At 47.3% G+C, this 20,278-nt stretch overlaps 1 protein-coding gene across 1 annotated transcript in view; it reads right to left on the bottom strand.

Annotated features, from left to right (window-relative positions):
• The window catches only part of SKAP1 (src kinase associated phosphoprotein 1), a 293,527-nt gene extending 280,894 nt beyond the window's left edge, over positions 1 to 12,633 (bottom strand). Inside the window, exons 1-2 of the mRNA XM_035134221.2 lie at positions 12,509 to 12,633; positions 6,673 to 6,778 (exon numbers count right to left, since the gene is read on the bottom strand). Of these exons, the coding sequence (XP_034990112.1) occupies positions 6,673 to 6,778; positions 12,509 to 12,560 (158 nt within the window). The 5' untranslated portion in view covers positions 12,561 to 12,633. The remainder of the gene's footprint in view (positions 1 to 6,672; positions 6,779 to 12,508) is intronic.
• Between the last annotated feature and the right edge of the window lie 7,645 nt (positions 12,634 to 20,278).

Raw genomic sequence — 20,278 nt, 5'->3', positions numbered from 1 at the left:
ATTATTATTATTATTATTATATTATTTAAGGATATTTTCTTCCCACCACTAGGTCTGTGTGCTGTTTGCTCCATTTGGTCCTTGACATTTGGATGATCATCTTCAGAACTTGATAGACTCCTACCTTCAGGACCACTGTCCCCCTACCCCACATAAGTCAGTTTAAAGCCCTCCTGATAAGGTTTTTGAGTTTCATGGCAAAAACATTCCTCCCAACTTTTGTGAGGTGCAGCCCATCACTTGCCAGAAGTCCATCTTCAAGAAACTGCAGGCCGTGATCTAAGAATCCTGTTTGCACCATTTGCGAAGCCAGTTGTTACTTCCCCTATTTTTCCCTCTCTCCCTGGGCCATGTCGTTCGACTGGGAGGACAGATGAGATGACAATTTGTGCATTTAATTGCTTCAACTTCCTGCCCAGAACCTCATAATCACTTCTGATCTTCTGTAGGCTATGGCTTGCAGTGTCATTGGTTCCCACATGCACCAAAAGGAAGGGGTATTTGTCAGTGGGTTTTATGATTCCTTGCAGCCGTTCTGTTACATCTTTGATATTGGCCCCGGGGAGACAGCATACCTCTCGAGACATCTTATCAGGCCCACAGATCACTGCTTCTGTACCCCTCAGTAGGGAATCCCCTATCACCACCACACGCCTCTTCATAGGCTTGGTCGGGGTTCTTCCATGTGCTGTCCCTTCCAAGGTTAACTGCATATTCCCGGAGGACTGACTTTGCTGCTCGTCTTCATATTCCTGATCAACTGTGATGAGGGAGAGATCTTCAAATGGAGTCTGTTCCTCGTCTTCCATGTTAAGGGAGAGCACTTCAAAACGGTTGTGTAGTTCTAAGCACTCAGAGTGATCCCTGGGCCTTCTACTTCTATGAGTCACGTTCCTCCATACATCTGGGTCCTGTGTTGGGGAACTGACATCCTCCTCAGGGATGTCCCCTGTCTCCTCCTTGGTGCAGACAGTGTGCTCTGCTGCATCCAAGAAAAGCTCCAGCTCTTTAATTCCCTGGAGCGTAGATACACGGACCTGAAGCTGCTGGACCTTGTCTTCCAGTAGGGCAACCTTGTCTTCTAGTAGGGCAACCAACTTGCAATTGCTGCAGGTGTAGCTGCCTACATCCTTTGGCAAAAAAAAACATTGCACAGAAATTGCAGGTGACTACAGTTGTTCCCTCCCCACAAGATCACAGCACAAGATCATGACAACCACTGTGTTATCGTGATAAAAAACAGGAAAATTGTGTCCAGGAAGATGCCATCCTGGATTTTAGCTTCAATGTGTGGGGGTATGTGTTTTGTGCTCCTTCACAGCTCAAGGCCAAACTTTATGGCAGCCATAGTTGCCCTGTTTGTGTTTAAGATCAAGCTGAAAAAAATGAAGATGTGTGCAGGTGAGGAGAGCTGAACTTCACCCCTTGCCTCACCTCTCAATGCTCCATCACTGTGGGCACTTTTCTCAGAGCCTAGCTGAGGTATAAAAAGTAATCCAGTGTGGGATAAAAGGTACGGTACTTCAAGCAACAAAATACATCCAAGAACAACAGGGGAGGGGGAGGGGAGCTTTCCTCACCTGAACACACAGTGTTATTGAATTTAGTTCTTTATTTATTAGGAATATTTTAACCCACCCTTCATCTCCTTCATCTCAGTGGATCCCAGGCCAAGGTACAAGATGCAGATTACATAAATGCAGTCATAAATCATAAAAACCGAATAAACACTAAGAACAGCAAAAAAATCACAGAACAGGCTACCTACTATAGGTAGGCTAATTACAGCACAAATATACTGAAAAATACCTCACTTAATCCTGAAATGAAAAAAGGTTGTATCCAGTTAAATTCTGCTCAGAGTAAGCCCACTGAAATCAATTAACCTAAGGTAATATTGTCCATTAGTTTCAATGGGTCTACTTGGAACATGACTAACATTGGATACAAACCAAACATGTTGGCATTTTCAATGGAAGAGCATTCCACAGACGGAGCCTGTTTCAAATATAAATGAAGCAGCGACATGAAGAGAGAGAGGAATGGCTTCCCCATCAAACCCATAGCTGCCAAGTTGTCCCTTTTTTTAAGGGAAATTCCTTTATGCTGAATAGGCTTCCTTGCGAGAAAAGGGAAAACTTGGCAGCTATGATCAAACCTATTTTGCCTCCCAGTGAAGGATAAGCCAACAGAGCCAAGACCCAAGAATCATGTTCAACAGAATTCATCCAATCCAATTGCTAAGCAGAGGAAATGTCAGCTCTCAGACATACTAGAATATGAAAACCAGTGTTCCAGCTAATTAAAGGTAAAATCCAACTGGGCTAAGCAAAATGGGGTATTAAAACCAGAGAGCTCAGCTACCTGCCTGACCAAGAGGTCACATTCTTAAATACCACTTTTATCTTGATATCACAAGCCATCTGACTTAATGAGCTTCTTATTGCTAGGGAATTACTATTGCTATAGTTAAGCTAATGAGCTAAAGATTACTCTGAAATTTCTCTTTCCCATTTGCTCTCATCTCTGATTATTCAAACACAGTTTAGAAATTAAAATTACCATATACTTAGTTAATGTAAACAGAAGCTGCTCAGGATTCCCCATTCCTACTTTTTTTTTTTAAGGTGGGGAAGGTAACCTCTAGCTCCAATTAAGCTTTTAAAAAGAAAGAAGAGATGACTGTGTGTAGAATCATAGAGTTGGAAGAGACCACAAGGGCCATCCAGTCCAACCCCCTGAAGATCTTAATTGAAACCAAGGCTCAGAAAACATTGTTTCAAGACATCTAGGAGCCCCGGCAAGGAGAAGCAAATAGGGAGGGTGGCAGAAAAAGAGGAAAGGAAAAAGGGTTGCCTCCCCACATTTGGCTCTGGCCCCACCCCCTGCCAGCATGCAGATTACCCTTTAAACAGAAAAACAGTTCCTCACCCATGGTTTAAACTGAAAGTAGTTATGTCAGAAAGGGACGCGGGTGGCACTGTGGGTTAAACCACAGAGCCTAGGGCTTGCCAATCAGAAGGTCAGTGGTTCAAATCCCCGCGACAGGGTGAGCTCCTGTTGCTTGGTCCCTGCTCCTGCCAACCTAGCAGTTCGAAAGCACATCAAAGTGTAAGTAGATAAATAGGGACCGCTCCAGCGGGAAGGTAAACGGCGTTTCCGTGTGCTGCTCTGGTACGCCAGAAAGCAGCTTTGTCATGCTGGCCACATGACCCGGAAGCTGTCTGCGGACAAACGCCGGCTCTCTCGGCCAGTAAAGCGAGATGAGCGCCGCAACCCCAGAGTCGTCCACAACTGGACCTAATGGTCAGGGGTCCCTTTACCTTTATCTAGTTATGTCAGAAGGAGCAGGGCAGGGCATTAACCCCTCAGGGCAGTATTATAAAGTGTCATAAACCAAAGTGGGGAATAAATAAGATAAATTTTCAGGACTGCATTTCAAGAGCCCTGGATAATTATTTGCACCTGCCAAGGTCTAGCAACATTTCCTGAAAGTAATTTCAAGGGACACAGTGTGAAGGCAAGGACTCCTCTCCTGTGCCACCCTAGTGCACTTAGGAGCCCGGGGAGACAGAACGGAGAAGGAACAGGGAGAACCTAACGTCTTCTGAAAGCTCAAGGGAGATGAAGTGACGAACGGCATAGGGCATGAAACAAGGAGAAATCCCTCACAGAGCTACCTTTCATGTACTTCTTCCCCCACTACATTCAGATTCAGAACTACAGAAAGTCCACTTCTACATTCTGATCAAACTTCACTCTATTTCAGTATCCAGAAGTTTCCCTCCATTTCCTGAAGATAGTGCCTAACTTTCAATTATTCACGGCAACCCGGGCTGTTAATTACACAGTCCCAAGTTGCTAAGTAAGAAAACTGGTGCTTAATTAGCCAGCAGGAAAGATTGATTTGGATACAGCGGGGCATCGCACGACGTTCTTCTGCAGGGGATACCCAGCTGTGACCTTACGAAGGATAAAAACACTCTGCCCACTTGAGTGAACTGAAAGGTGGGGGTTTAAAATCGGACTAGACTAGTTTAGACCAGTCTACAATGGCGTAAATGCACCAGTGATTGCATGACCAAAAAGTCAGAGCAGTGTGCAATTTAAGGTCTCTTTACAATACAATGGGACAATGGGAATTTGAGAAACCCAATTTGCATTCTCTGCACAATAATTCCACAATACAATCTATACTGGTTTTACTTCAAACCCCTCTATAAATCCAATGAAGAGAAGCTGCAAGAACAGCAGAAATCAGGCTGCCATGTTAGTGGCCCTGGGCACAAGCATGAGGTATATCCTAATCAGGCCCATCAGGCTGTTTGGGGCAAACTATTCCCTTTCTTTGGCCTGACATATATAATATCGGACACAGGAAACTTCAAGATGCAGCTAGAAGAAGAATCAGAAGCAAGCTCAACCTGCACTTCTGAAATGTCCTTCACTCCCCTGGCTTGCCTTTAAGCCAGGAATGCAAAACGGGGGGGGGGGGTTCAAACTGCACCTTTGGGTTTTTTGTCCTTCACAGCCCAGCTTCAACTCAAGCCATGGATACAAAGGAATAACTGGGAGTGCAATTGAGTGCTTGACAGGTGGCTTGGGTCACCCACCTCTCAAAGTGGCCTGCAGAAGTGAGGAAATTCATTATCCAGCTATTCCTTTCCTTGTCTTAAAAGTGACACACCATGGCAAGGTAGGTAGGTATCAATGGGAAACTGGGTGACCCTGAGGAAGTTGGACTCTCTCAGCCTGAGTTCCCAGTCTGTAATTTGGAAATAAATGGGAGAAGGTTCCTCCATCTCATTATCATTGTCAGAGTTTTAGTGTCTGTGGGCTAATAGTGTAATTCTGGTATTTATACCCACAGAAATTTAATTTTGAGTACGGTATTAGATTATATGTCTTCCCTTGACATACAGAGCCATACTACTTCCAGTGCCCACCTCCCTGTTCTGTCCATAGAGCAGTGGTTCCCAACAGGTGGTCCGGGGACCCCCAGGGGTCCGCGAGCTATGCCAGAGGGGTCCGCAAGATGCTATTAGAATAAAAAATATATTAAATATATTTCGTATGATAACAGATTTTTTGTTTTGGCCGCTTCCTGCATGAGCAGAGTCTAGCGCAAAACTAGAATTAGATAGAGGCAGTAGTTCTGCTGTATGCCGTTAGGTGGCGCTTTACAAACACTACTGTTTTGCAAAGAGGCAGCGTGCACATTTTACTAACGCTCACCTCCCCAAGATGCTTTGCGCGCGTCGGCTTCATTTGTGTGCTACTGCGCAGGTACCCTGTCTTCTCCATTCCCCTCCCTCCTCCCTGGCGCGTGCTGCCTCTTTGCAAAACAGTAGTGTTTGTAAACAAAGCGTTGTTTTTCGCGGAAGCTACAGTTCGCGTAGTTAAAAATGGACCGTTGGTTAAAAAGTGGTTCATCTCATTAAGAACTGAAAATTAAAACTAACTGTATACTGATGGAGTACTCTGTTGTAACTGTAAAAAAAACGTATAAATATAAAATATAAAAAGACTCTTAATTTGGCTCTCACTTTTTAATTTTAGGATTAGGAATTAATGGGGGTCCTTGTCACAATAGCGGCTCGATGAGGGGTCCTCGAGAAAATTTTGTTGGGAACCCCTGCCAGAGAGTTTACACCTTACCACTGCTCTACCAGGTTTCTCTTATTTCCTTCATGTCCTTTCAGTACAGTGCATTCCAGTTTCCTCATTTCCCTTTGGCGTTAACATTTAAACACCTGCTCACCAAATCCTTTCCCAAGTTTCCTTTTGTGACCAGTTTTCCCATAACTCTTTGGTTTCTTTAAAATATGTTCTTGTTTCCTTTTGCACGCTCATTGCCAGATTCTATCATATCTAGAACCGAGCCAAGTATTTCCCAGCATATATTTTTCTAAGAAAATCTTGAAATTGCAAGTTTCCAATCTTTACAGCTGTGAAAATACGCTCTAGAGAACGTAGGCCTGGTAAAATCTCAGGAAGGTCGGCTTGGGCACAAAACAGGACTTCTTTTAACAGTCAGCGAATGAAAGCTCAGCACCCTGAATAGCCTTTGTCCTTCCTCATAATAAAAACAAACTGAAACAAACACCACCAATCACCATAATTCTTTGTTAGTAAGAGACAATACATTAAACTCACTAAGATTTGGGACATATTTCAAATACAGTGGTACCTCGGGTTATAGACACTTCAGGTTACAGACGCTTCAGGTTACAGACTCCGCTAAACCAGAAGTAGTACCTCGGGTTAAGAACTTTGCTTCAGGATGAGAATGGCAGCAGGAGGCCCCATTAGCTAAAGTGGTACCTCAGGTTAATAACAGTTTCAGGTTAAGAACGGACCTCCGGAACGAATTAAGTTCTTAAGCCGAGGGTGAGTGACTTAAGGGCCATGTTTCTGCACTCTCTCCTTTTGCTGTTACAAAATACCGGTAGATCCTCATAAACAGACACATATAAACCAACATCATGTTAGTTTGGTCCTCAGAGTTCAGGAAAGTATTAAAAAACAGGCTCCACCCTCTTTTGCACTTTCAGCTGAAGCATATTTGGCCACTGTCGGACACAGAAAACTGAGTTTGATAGATTTGCTTAAAAGAAAACTCAGAAAACTGCTACAGAAATTGTCCCCGTCAGAACTGTTGGACATACAAACCTCTCTTTAAGTTGCTTTATATCAATCAAGATTGCATCCCTCTGCCTCTTCTCTGTAGCATTCAGGTTCTCATCCTGCAGCCCCTCCACCAGGTAATCTTCAACATCTGTTTAGAGAGATGTGGGGAATAGTTGCAAAATTGGGAGAAGGAAAAATTAGGCTATTAACAGAAACATCAGACAAACTACCAGTTCAACAAAGCAACAATCATTTCACAACCTTAAAAGGTGATTCTCAGGGTCCCTTCCAACTCTACCGTTCAATGATTCTATGAACTGTGTTGCAAAATTCAAAGAAATGCTGTAACATTGAAGGACAACTGTTTTTCAATTTGCAAAATGTTCTGGGAAGTGTGAAACATGTGGCATCATATTAAAATGCACACTGTCCCATCTCTAAAAGCAGCCCTAACTTCAATGCTTCTACAGATCAATGACAGGGTGCATTGTAATAAAAACACCAGTCACTTCTGCAAATTTCCACAAGTCACAGCCTTTCCCTCTCAGTCCCAGTCCCATTTCCAGAGCCATCTGCCATGTCCAAAGCACCAGGAAATGAAATAGAAAAACCAGGCCATAAAGTTTCAGAGAGTGGATCAGCAAGAGAAGCACGTAAACTGCTCAAATTTAAGTTGTTTGAGATTAAGTTACGTTAGTTTTACTGCTCATCTGTGATGTTATAAAATATCAAGAAAGAACACAGACAAGCTAGCAAGTCTGGCTGCAGATATTTTGCAAACAGGAAGAGAAATAAAAATATATAAGGCCAGAAAAAAACCAATTATTAATGCCGAAACAGTCGGGTAGTTACCACCTTGGCTAAACCTAGTGTTTAATTTTCAAAGAGGGGTTGTTCAGGGGAGGGGGAGTATTGTTATGTTTTGTTATGGTTCTTGTTTTTATTACGTAGTTTGTATTTTTATTCTGTGAACCGCCTTGAGATCTACAGATAAAGGGTGGTATACACATTTCATTAAAAAAAAAATAAGTGCCACTATCTGAGTATAAAGAGCATTGTAGAACATTAAAGACTAACAAATTCATTATAGCATTCATAGACTCAAGCCCAGTTGTACGTATCATACGTATTATGTTGACAGAGGGAACTGGGTATAGGATAGGCCTCAATCGTTTCAGCATGAACAGTTATCAAAAGAGCTAATGCCTTGAACCTTTTTTCTCACCCCAGGGCTCTGCCATGGACTACTGGAAGTAACAGCACAAGGTGTGCCTTTCAAGAGTCCAGAGATTTTCCTCACCATTGAGTATACAAAATTCATCCCCATACACTTGCTGAGTTGAAGTGGGAGGCTTCCATGCAGCTTCGAGGCCCAGCAACTCACGTTTTATAAATTAATCCACTTCTAATACTCTGATCATGTTACAAACTAACTCTCAGTACAAAGAAAAAAGGAAAACTGTGAATCCACACATGCAGAAGATCAATTCAATGTAGCTTCCTTATTTCTGATCTGTGTTTTCTAAATGATATGATCGCTTCTGACGACACATTAGGCCGACGTGGCAGTTGACTCAAGAGCCTGTCTTTCTAGCTTGCATAGATGGAACGTACCTTCCCTATCGGAAGGCCTAGAGACTCTGCAGATTGTTAAAAGACGCAGCAAGTTTGATATAGGAGAGCGTGACACGCAATTAATCTCCATTCATAGCCTGCTCTGCTTGTCAGGAAAGGAAGGCTCCTGCTTTAGAAGGGGATCCAAAGACTTCAATTAAAAACAGTCAGCTAACAAGAAAATAATCTAAGCTAAAGGAAAGGTGGCAGGTGCCGAAAATGAGTTGTTTATGAGAAATGTCAGTTCAGAACAATAAAGCACCAAGCATTAAAAAAAAAAAAAGTGAAGCGAGCCAACTGCATCACAGCCTCGAATCTAAAACAGGAGAGGAAACCCACATATTCAGCAGGGGAAGACAACCGATTCAAATAACAAGGTTTCATTACTGTGAGCCAAAATTATTGAGTCTTAACTATGGCTTAGCTTTTAAAGGCTTAGCTTTTTAAAGCTGTTTTTAGTGCCTTAGCCCCAGAACTTGTGGAATGATATGAGTGCCTTTGAGCATGCACAGAGTCCTTTCTCCTCACAATAGAAATTAGAACACAGGTGCCTGGTCACAAAAAGCAATTGCAGGCAACAAGTCTCAAAACTCATTTCCTATCAAGTGTTTGGAACACCAAGACATGCCCATAGAAAGTTTTTGTTTGTATTGCCAGGAAGAAGCAACCCAAGGGACATAGATATTTAACAGATGAAACTTTTCCAGGCACGGGCAGTAAGTGGTAGGAAGAATTAGATCCACTATTGACTATTTATCCAACTGTAGTTAAAGACACAAGATGGAAGTAGAGCCAGGAAAAGAATAAGATGGCAATTTTAAATAGCTGTGAAAATGAGATGAATGGAGAGAGTGGAACACAATGCTCAGAGCTACTTTTCTGACTACCATGTTGTACAGCCGCATTCTAAAAACAGATTCCAAAATAAAGCTCTATTAAGTAACCCAAGACTCAAAATTATTGCCTGGGCTTTGCTGAAGAAATAGCTTTTTCGAAGATGCAGTGATAAAAATCATTAACTGTTGAACATTAGAAATAATATATTCGATGGCTGAGGAGAGTGGGCTTACCAGTCTCTTCCTATCAAGCCTTGAGGCCACCAACTTCCTTTCCCCCCTTTGTGAGACCATAGATTTAGACAAAGGGCAGCAGGATACAGCGACGGAGCCGATCGGGCGCCTGGGACGGCGCGCGTCCAGGAGTGGGGCCAGCCGCCCATGGGATGGGGCCAGCTGGGGTAGGACACTCTGTGGGGCCTCCAAGGAGTCTGCCTGCCTTCTTCCACTCAGCCGCCCTACAGCTGAGGGGAGGCGGCAGGCGGACCGTTTGGGGCAGCGTGGAACCTGCGTGCCCCCAAGCCACTGTGTCACTCCCAGGAGGGATGCATGGCTCAAATGCGCTGCAGGCCCTGCGGTGAGTGCCGCCCAGCTTTCTGTCACCCCCTCAGTGGTGATACCTGGGGTGGCCCACCCCTACCGCAACCCCCTTCCTCCGCCCCTGGCAGGATAAAGACTTTTGTCCACTGTTTCCCAAGCCCCGTACCTTGCATCCAAGCCACTTTGACATGAGGTTCCCACACATACTTAGTTCAGTATGACCAAGCAGCAGAAGTGCTGAACTTACTATTTTATATAACAATTCTAAAATGCCTCTTAGTGTAACAATGTGTTTGTGCATGCAAGGCATACATATATGGCAAAGAGCCAGCATATTTCATGTACACAGAGATATCATAGCTCACTTCTTGCTGTCAGGGGTGCACTGATTTTTTTCTCCAGGGAAATATTTACACAGACACATGCCAAAACCACCACCTGTACAATGCTTTGTTTTTCCTCATACGATTTAATAGTAATCTCACAACACAGTGAGCACAGAGGGTTAAAGCACATTCTGGCACACAAAAGGCTGGAGGTTCAGTCCTCAGAATTTCTAGGTGGGACTGGGATAGACCCCTTGTCTGAAACCCTGGAGAGCTGCTGCCACTTAGTGTAGAGCAGGCATCCCCAAACTTCAGCCCTCCAGATGTTTTGGACTACAATCCCCATCATCCCTGACCACTGGTCCTGTTAGCTAGGGTTCATGGGAGTTGTAGGCCAAAACATCTGGAGGGCCGCAGTTTGGGGATGCCTGGTGTAGAGTCTACTCTACACTGTAGACAATACTGAGATAGGTTGGTTATCTCATTTGGTATAAGACAGCTTCCTATGTGGGAGAGAAATTTTAAATATTTATGGTAAAAAAATGTTACAGGATATCAGCGGGAAGATATGGGTCACGCGTAGATAGGAAACAAGACAGCCCAATTTTTTTTGCAAAGAGCATTGAAAGCAGAATTGCATATAACCATCATGATGCCATAAGGAACCCAAATCATGTTGTTGTTGTTGCTGCTGCTGTTGTTGGTATCTGTCTGTCTTGAGAGACAATGGAGGTTGTCTCCAAGGTAAAGTCAAATTGCTGGAGAATCACAGCACCTGCTGTGGCTGCAAAAACCGGCAACTTGTAACTGCTGCCTCCAGCATTGTTTTTCCTGAGTTAGCAGCACTGAAGTGACCTCTCCAGGGCACAAGCCTGGGTAGTGTTTATGGAAGTCAAGGGCTGTCCAGATGATTAGACACCCCTCTCAGCCTCACTGATGTGGTCCAAAGGAAAGCAGAGCAAGACATTTGGCATCAGCTTGGCTGCAGGAGTTGCCGGAAGGAGGTATACAGGACGCCATCCAACCATCTTAGGGACTCCATCATGAATGCACAATAAAATAACATATGGATGCCTTTAGAATGCAAGCTTTAATCACTAGACTGATATCATCTAACACTGTTTAGTCAACAAAGGCACATGGTAAGAGGTAGAACTTACTTATTGGGGTTATTTTTGTTGTAATACAATACTGTAGAAGTAAATGAGAGATATATTTGAGATTTGAGTTTCCTTCTAAAAACAAAATGTAGCTTTTGTAGATCCTCATGCTTCCTTTAACATCGCAAGAGGTTATCCAAAGTGATTTTGCAATATTTTCTCTTAAATTGGCAAATTATGATTTGCTTAAAAATGAATCACTAAAGCGTTCTAATTTTAGCAGATGTTCACACTTCCTTTAATAGCTCCGAAAGGCACCTGTGCTGAGATTACATATTATATTATAAATAAATAAATATATAAATTAAGGTAGCTTCCATGCAACCTGTTTATCAAGCATTCTTCATGATTTGTTTGTGGGAGGAGGTTATATGACATCAGTATTCATTCCAATTTGTTTGCAGGAAGGTTATTATCATCATACACTTTGCAGTGTATTTTTCTGTCACATTTCTTACCAAAAAACTCAGATTTCAGGGAAGAAATGTTTTTGCTGTGCAAGAACACAAAATCCACTTTAACTGAGTAACCTGGATTTACTAGGATACTACTGAATCCAACCCACAAAACAGCATCAGTCTGGAAGCACCTTAAAGGTAGTAGAGTCCTGGAGTTTGAAAGCACATCAAAGTGCAAGTAGATATATAAGTACCACTCCAGCGGGAAGGTAAACGGCATTTCCGTGTGCTGCTCTGGTTCGCCAGAAGCAGCTTAGTCATGCTGGCCACATGACCCAGAAGCTGTACGCCGGCTCCCTCAGACGGTAAAGCGAGATGAGCGCCGCAACCCCAGAGTCGTCCACGACTGGACCTAACAGTCAGGGGTCCCTTTACCTTTACCTTTACCATGAATCTTAAATCACTGGAGAATTTTGTCTGTAGAGATCCCTGCTTTACTGCAGATCCCTTTGAGCTGTGGGGGTGGAAGTATTCATTTTGAGGGGAAAATGGGATTTCAACCTTTTAGGTAGTGTGGAGTAGCTATATTAGGCCCTCCTTTAATATCACTCCCAGCCCTATATCCAATTACATCTGTCCCTCAAATATGAGTAGACTGTGTCTTTAATTCCTTCATAAAACTACACTACTTCAGTAGAATTCCTGCAGCTAGCAAGGTGTTGGCCTTCACCCATGAACTCTACCATTTCACAACACCCAAAAGAACACTGAAAAATGCTGAAAATCAAGACTGCTTCAAATGTAATAAAGCCCTATAATAATAGGGGACAAATATATGTACTGTAATCAGGAGCACTGTTGGGGGGAAAGGTGATGAAAGGGAAGCCCACGTTCAGGATTCTTGAAATAGAAGAACCTGCTGTGGCTACCATCTTTTCTTTTTCCTGAAAACATCTAAACTGTAGGGGGATGGGGCTAATTATTCAAACAACTTCATTAGTTACCTTCAAAGAGCCTCTGGACATCCTCTGGGAGGGTACCTCCTGCAGCTTGCATTGGTATTTTAACCTCAAGACTTGTCACCAAACAAAAACTTGCTGTAGTTATTTGCTTCTGCTACTATTAACAGTCTCTGCAGAAGAAAGGAAGAAACCGAAGGTAGAGCAGAGGCGAGAGAGGGTGGAAGGGAGGGAGGGAGGGACTATCTATAGGACGGCCTCATCCTTTGCAGCTGTCAGTCCCAGCGTCTCTAACACCACAGTAAAGCCTAAACAGGCACCTGTGAGAGAAGGCAGCAACTGCAGCTGTCACATTCTAGACAACCATTTACTCCTTAGTCTCTGGTAAAAGTGGCACATCCAAAGTAAAAGTCTGGTAAAAGTCACATCCAAAGATATGACTAAAATCTTAGTGGGGAGAAGAGAACTTAATGAGGCTGAGTAAACAAGCATAGGAATCAGCTGTAAGATATTTACATTATAGACAGCACTGACCTTGACTGCTTGGAGTGTGCTATGCTACTGTAAGCATGTTTACCCAAAATTTATTCCTGGTGAGTTAAATAGGCTTAAGTGCTTGCATTTCAGAAGCTAGCACCAGTAGTTGAAAATGAACCCAGGCTAACCCAGTTTCTGAACTTTTTTTTCTTTAACAGAAGAAGAGGAAAAGGATGTGGTGTGTTTGAATCAGATAGAGTGTAAGATTAATTGCCAGGCGGGTCTGTGGTGGAAAATGCTGTATCCCTTCAGTGAAAATGCTGTGCCTGGACAATTTAGCCCAAGTATCAATCCTGGAACCTGCAAGTTCACTCCTAAATTCATTATTAATGCCCTGGATCAGGCAAACAAAAGAGAAAACCACAGCTGTGGGATACAGTTTTCTTATTGCCAGGGGCGGCCTGTCCCATTTTGCCACACGGCACAAAAAAGGTAAGGTGCTGTCCACCACTACCCAAGCCTTGTTTACCAGGGTCAGGTGGTGGTGATCTCACAAGAGGTCCACAAGATCTTGTAAGAGCTCTGCAAGATTTCACAAGGCTCTTGTGAATTTTCACTGGAACCCAGAAGCCACAGCAGTATCTCCTCACTTCTCTGGTGGCAAAGGGACACCAGCAGAGCACCCATGGGGGATCCAGCCCTTGGATTCCGCTGCCCATGTGGAGGGTGCATCTGTGTACCCCATGGGCAGGCCATTAGTGTGCAGGGCTTCTCGGCAACCTCAGAGCTCCATTACCACTTTGTTTAGAAATTAGTAACTCTGAACTTGCTTTGTCATCTGTTGTCTTCCTTTTAACACCTTTATCTTTGTGCTATTGTCGCTGTCACAGTGGCCGGAGTGGACTACTTCAGAGTAACGACGCTACGCAGCTCTGCATTTTATTCTTTTATTGGTGCTGCGTATTTACAGTGCTCAAGTCATTGCTATTTACACGGAGCGATGTTGTCAGTCGGTTTCAGAACCTCCTAATGGCTTTTGGCGCGTCTTTCTCCAACACAAAAGCTTTGGCAGACCCATCCTCTTGCCCCTCCTCTTCCTGCGTAATTCTGGAGTTGGAGGGATGGGTCTTCCCCCCTTGCTTGCCCCTTCCTGTCCCACCTGGGACCCTGGCTCCTCTACCTTGCCTGAGCCTCGGACACGACTTCCTGCTTCCCCACTGGAATCGGAACTCTCCCTGCTTTCCCCTTTGCTCGGGGACGGGCTTGAACTCAGGAGGGGAGGGACTTCGCGATATCCCCTGTCCCTCACATCCACCCCCCTCCCAAGCTCTCCTTCACCCCTCCCCAGGCCCCCCCCATGTGTCGGTGACGACTGGAAGCCTAAGAACTCAGTGCTCTCCGAGCCCGTTGGTGTGAATACCTCCCCCCAGTCCTGCGAGCCCCCCCCTTCCGCCTGGGCGGACGGGAATCCCAAAAAGTCCGTGGCGTCAGAGCTGGTGGGGGTAAAAACGTTCTGCCAATCTGCTCCTTCCTCTGACTGGGTGGATCTCGGTGACACCCATACCTCATCCTCTGGCTCCTCAAACTCCGCTTCCCAGCGCCATGGTGAGCTGCTCTCCCGTGCCTCCTCCTCCTCCCCCTCCCTTTCCATGTGCCAGGGCTTGGGTCTGTGGGGAAAGAGGGCGTGAAATTCTTCCACCAAGAATTCCTCCTGTATCTGAGTGGCTGGGACCCATTCATTCTGGGACGGTGGAGCATCCTCCCATGCCATGAGGTACTCCAGTCCCCCCACCCCCCACCTTGAATCCAGGATGGCCGTGGCCTCATTGAGTTGCTCCCTGCCTTCCCTCTCCCCCCCTCCCTCGGGGGTTTGTTCGCTGTCTCGGAGCCTGCTGCTTTCCCTGTACGGCGACAGCAGCGATCTATGAAACACTGGATGCACCCTCATGTCCTCTGGCAGTGCCAGCCTGTATGCCACCGGGTTTACCTGTTGCGTGACCGTGAAGGGGCCCAGCCTTTTGGGTGCCAGCTTTTTGCACCTCCCTCTGGTGGGAAGGCCCTCCGAGGACAACCACACCTTGTCCCCCACCCTGATGACCTCCCCTTGTCGCCTGTGGCGATCTGCCCCCTTTTTGTACGCTTCCTTGGCCCTCTCCAAGTGTTCTCTGAGCTGCTGGTGCACCGTCTCCAGTTCCTCTGCCCAATCCTCAGCCTGTGGGCCCTCCTCCTCCTCCTCCTCCCTCTCCCTCTCTGGGAAAGATCTGAGGTCGCGCCCGTAATTGGCCTTAAAGGGCGACACCCCTGTGGAGACGTGCACTGCATTGTTGTAGGCAAATTCTGCTAGTGGCAAGCGATCCACCCAGTCCGTTTGCCGCTGGCTGACGTAGCATCTCAGGTACTGCTGCAGAATGGCGTTGACCCTCTCCGCTTGTCCGTTGGTCTGCGGGTGTCTAGCCGTCGACAAGCTGACCTCCACCTGCAGGAGGTTCATGAGCCGCCGCCAGAACCTGGAAACAAATTGGCGGCCACGATCCGAAATAACCCTTAAAGGTAATCCATGCAGTCTGAAAATGTGATCAACAAACAGTTTGGCTGTCTCTTCTGCCGAGACTGCCCTGGCACACGGTATAAAGTGACACATTTTGGACATAAGGTCCACCACCACCAACACTGCAGTCTTACCCCTGGACGAAGGCAGATCTGTGATGAAGTCCATGGACACCACTTCCCACGGCCTGTGTGGTGTGGCTAAGGGCTCCAGCAACCCTGGTGGCGCTGCTCTGACCACCTTCGCCCGCTGGCAGGTGGTACAGCCCCTTACATAGTCTCGAACATCTTCCCGCACCCCTGGCCACCAGAAGTGTCTCATGACTAGGTGAGCGGTTTTGTCCCTTCCAAAATGCCCCGCTGTAGGGTTGTCGTGCATCTGCTTGAGGACCGTACGTCGAAGCTGGGTGGTGGGTAGGTACAGCGCACCCTTGTAGAAAAGCAGCCCTCTGCGTTCTGCAAAGTCTTTTGCCTGCTCCCTCCCCCCTCTCAGTTCTCTGAAGATGCGGTTGGCAAATTCATCCGCTGCCGTCAGTGCTGTGAGTTCTGCCTCGCTCACCACAGCTGCTCCGCAGGACCATGCCGACGGGGGGAAAATGTGCCTTGGGGCTGGTGGCGCCTCCTCCTCCATGTACTCTGGCTTGCGGGAGAGGGCATCCGCCCTGACATTCTGCTCCCCCGGGATGTAGTGGATGGAGAAGTTGAAGTTCGAGAAGAACTCTGCCCACCGTATCTGCCGCTGGTTGAGCACCCTGGCAGTTCTCCAGAACTCCAGGTTCTTGTGGTCTGTGCACACCTGGATGGGGTGCTTCGCGCCCACCAGGAAGTGTCGCCAGTGCTGGAACGCAGCGTAGATCGCAAGAAGTTCCCTATCAAACACTGTGTAGTTGCGTTCAGGCTGTGTCAGCTTCCTGGAGAAGAAGGCACAGGGTCTCCACTCCCTGTTGGCGTCCAGTTGCAACAAAATTGCGCCCACAGCTTTTTCAGAAGCATCTGTCTCAATGCGTAGGGGCGCGTCCTGCACCACATGGAACAGGTTTTGGTCTGAGGCGAACACTCTCTTGAGGCTTTCGAACGCTGCTTGCGCCTCTGGTGTCCACTTGAACTTCTGCTTGCCTCTCAGGCAGTCCGTGATGGGAGCCGTAACGCGAGAGAAGTTCTTGATGAACTTCCTGTAGAAGTTAGCGAAGCCTAGTAGGCGTTGGGCATCTTTGCGCGTCCTGGGGCTGTGCCAGTCCAGGATGGCCTGCACCTTGTCCTTGTCCATCGCCAGCCCCTTGTCTGACAGCTTGTAGCCCAGGAAGTCCACCTCTTTGGTGTGAAACTTGCACTTCTCCAGCTTCACATACAGGTGGTGCTCCTTCAGGCGTTGCAACACCTCTCTGACATCTTTCACATGCTGCACTGGGTCATTCGAGTAGATAAGGATGTCATCTAGGAAGACCAAGCATTTCCTGAAGAGGAGGGACCCCAGGACGTGGTGCATGAAGGCCTGGAAGCATGCTGAGCCCCCTTGCAAACCGAAGGGCATCACCAGATATTCAAAAGAGCCCAGAGGCGTGAACATCGTGGTTTTCCATTCATCTCCTTCCCGGATCCTGATCAAGTTGTACGCCCCCCTTAGGTCCAGCTTGGTGAAAATCTTGCCCCTGCGTGCCGCTGTCAGGAGATCATCCACTCTGGGCATGGGGAAAGCCACGGGCTCTGTCACCGAATTCAGCCGTCTAAAGTCCACCACAAGACGGCGCTGTTGCGTGTCTTTCTTGTCCACCCAGAAGACCGGGCTGCCCCCTGCTGCCTTGCTTTCCCTTATGAACCCCCGCTTGAGGTTCTTGTCGATGAAAGCGCGCAGATCCTCCAGCTCCTGGTCTGACATGGCGTACAGCTTGGCTGGGGGTATCGTCGCCCCTGGCACCAGGTTGATCTGGCAGTCAAAAGGCCTGTGCGGGGGTAGGTGGTCGGACTCCGCTTCGCTGAAGACCTCCTGCAGGTCCCAGTACTGCTTGGGTATTGCCTCACCCCCTTTGATATGCATGGTGGCCACCGTGGCTATCGGAGGCCCCTCCCCTGGTTGGTGCTGCATGCAATGTTCCAGACAAAAGTCTGACCCAAACGTGATGCACCTCTGGTGCCAACTGATGGAGGGGTCGTGGCGCGCCAGCCAGCTCATGCCCAAGACGATGGGGGGGTCTGAGATGGTGGTGACGTTGAACGCCAGTGTCTCTGAGTGCCTTCCCACCGTCATTCTCATGGGGGGGGTTTGATGTGTGATGGCCCCTCCCAGCAGCTCCCTGCCGTCAATGGTTGCTACGTGCAGAGGAAAATCCAACTGCAAAAGCTGGATTTGGTGCTCTTCTGCAAAGCTTCTCGAGAAGAAGTTGGCGGACGCCCCACTGTCAATTAGGGCGAGGACCGTCAGGGGATAGCCATTTGGGAGCGTTAGCGTCACTTCTAGAACCACTCCTGCTCTGGGAGGGGTGGGCTGGCTCTGCACCTCTCTGTGCGGGTGGGCGGGCTGGGGCTGTTGTCTGCTGACTGTGCCTGGCTGCTGCCCCTTGTCTCCTGCAGCCAGGCTTTCCCGTTTCCCTGCTGTGGTGCTGCGTCAGTGGGGGAGGGCACCACCGTTCCCGCCTTTCCTTGCCACTCCCTGCGATGTGGGCAGTCTCTGACGAGATGCTGGGGTGAGTTGCAGAGAAAGCAATTCCCGCCCCTTCCCTCCTTGCGTCTTGGCGTCGCTGGGGTTTGAAAAGCCCGCGCGCGCGCGCTATCAATCTGCATGGGCTCCTGGTCCTGGCTGGCTCCAGGCGTGGCCTGAAAGGGTTGTTGAGGGAGTGGCTTCTCCTGCGACCGTGGGAACCAAGCCCGCTTTGCGCGCGTCGCTTGCTTGTCGTTCCACCGGGATTCCTGCCTCACCCCCACCGCCAGAGCTGCTTTGCTCAGCTGATCCATAGTACTGGGCTTTGGACCTCTCGAGAGTTCATCCTTCACCTCCTCGCTCAAACCCAAGTAAAACGCAGCTTGCATGGGAGGCGAATCCAAAACCCACCCCAGTCTGTGCACCAGCATGGTGAATTTCGCCCAATATGCGCGAACTGTCATATTTCCTTGGCGTAAATTATGCAGTTCCTCCTTAGTCTGGTCCAAATGACTATCGGACGAATACATCGTCCTCAAACCTTCTAGAAATTGTTGGACATTTTTCATGCAAGGATTCTTGGTTGCGATTAATGGTCTTAGCCACTCCCTGGCTGCTCCGGTGAGATGTTCCACAATAAACGCTACTCTGTGCTCATCATCGGGGAACTCATTCTGGTGCAGCTCAAGAGCATACACGATCTCAGTCTCAAAGCCCTGAAACTCCTTCGGGTCTCCATTGAACTTGCTTACAAGGGTCCCTGCTCTCCTTCCTGGCAGCACTTGGACTTGGGGAGCCCCTCCCGCCTTGTTTTTCTCTGCATCCAGCTTGTTTTGGAGGTCTACCGCCACCGCCCTTAAATGCTGCTCTTTTTCCTGGAGCTCTCTCACCTGTTCCGCAAGTTGTAGCCGGTCGTCCTGGACCTTCTTAGTCTCCTCTTTAGCTGCCTTCAATTCGCCCTGCGCCTGCAGCGACAGCTGTTGCAGTTCTAGCTGGGCTTGCTCAGCGATCTGCCGCCACTTCTCCGCCTCGGACACGCTCATCCCGGCAACTCCGAAGTAGCCCAAAAATGATTAGGAGGTTGCTGTCACAGTGGCCGGAGTGGACTACTTCAGAGTAACGACGCTACGCAGCTCTGCATTTTATTCTTTTATTGGTGCTGCGTATTTACAGTGCTCAAGTCATTGCTATTTACACGGAGCGATGTTGTCAGTCGGTTTCAGAACCTCCTAATGGCTTTTGGCGCGTCTTTCTCCAACACAAAAGCTTTGGCAGACCCATCCTCTTGCCCCTCCTCTTCCTGCGTAATTCTGGAGTTGGAGGGATGGGTCTTCCCCCCTTGCTTGCCCCTTCCTGTCCCACCTGGGACCCTGGCTCCTCTACCTTGCCTGAGCCTCGGACACGACTTCCTGCTTCCCCACTGGAATCGGAACTCTCCCTGCTTTCCCCTTTGCTCGGGGACGGGCTTGAACTCAGGAGGGGAGGGACTTCGCGATATCCCCTGTCCCTCACAGTCGCCATGCATGAAATTTGGCTCTCTGCGCACCTTTTGTGTTTGTTGAATTCAACCAACAACTCCAATCCCTAGTACAGTGGTACCTTACTTTACGAACTTAATCCGTTCCAGAAGCCCGTTCTTAAACCAAAGTGTTCTTAAACCAAGGTGTGCTTTCTCATAGCAGCAGGGGACTCAATTTACACTCAACAGGAAGCGGAACATGTTCTGCTTCCAAGGCAAAGTTCACAAACCAAAACACCTATTTCCGGGTTTGCAGCATTCTTAAACCAAGTTGTTCATAAACTAAGCTGTTCTTAAACCAAGGTACAGTGGTACCTCAGTTTACACAATTGGTTCCGGAAGTCTGTACTTAACCTGAAGCTTACTTAACCTGAAGCGAACTTTCCCATTGAAAGTAATGGAAAGTGGATTAATCTGTTCCAGACGGGTCTGCAGAGTACTCAACCTGAAGCGTACTTAATCCGAGGTATGAGTGTAATTGGTTCCGGAAGTCCGTACTTAACCTGAAGCGTACTTAACCTGAAGCAAACTTTCCCATTGAAAGTAATGGAAAGTGGATTAATCCGTTCCAAACGGGTCCGTGAAGTACTTAAACTAAAAATACTCAAACCGAAGCGTACTTAAACCGAGGTATGAC

This window comes from Zootoca vivipara, chromosome 13, assembly GCF_963506605.1.
Source record: "Zootoca vivipara chromosome 13, rZooViv1.1, whole genome shotgun sequence".
NCBI lineage: Eukaryota > Metazoa > Chordata > Lepidosauria > Squamata > Lacertidae > Zootoca > Zootoca vivipara.
The sequence above is the reverse complement of the archived record's forward strand: the minus strand, read 5'-3'. Positions and strand labels throughout refer to the sequence as shown.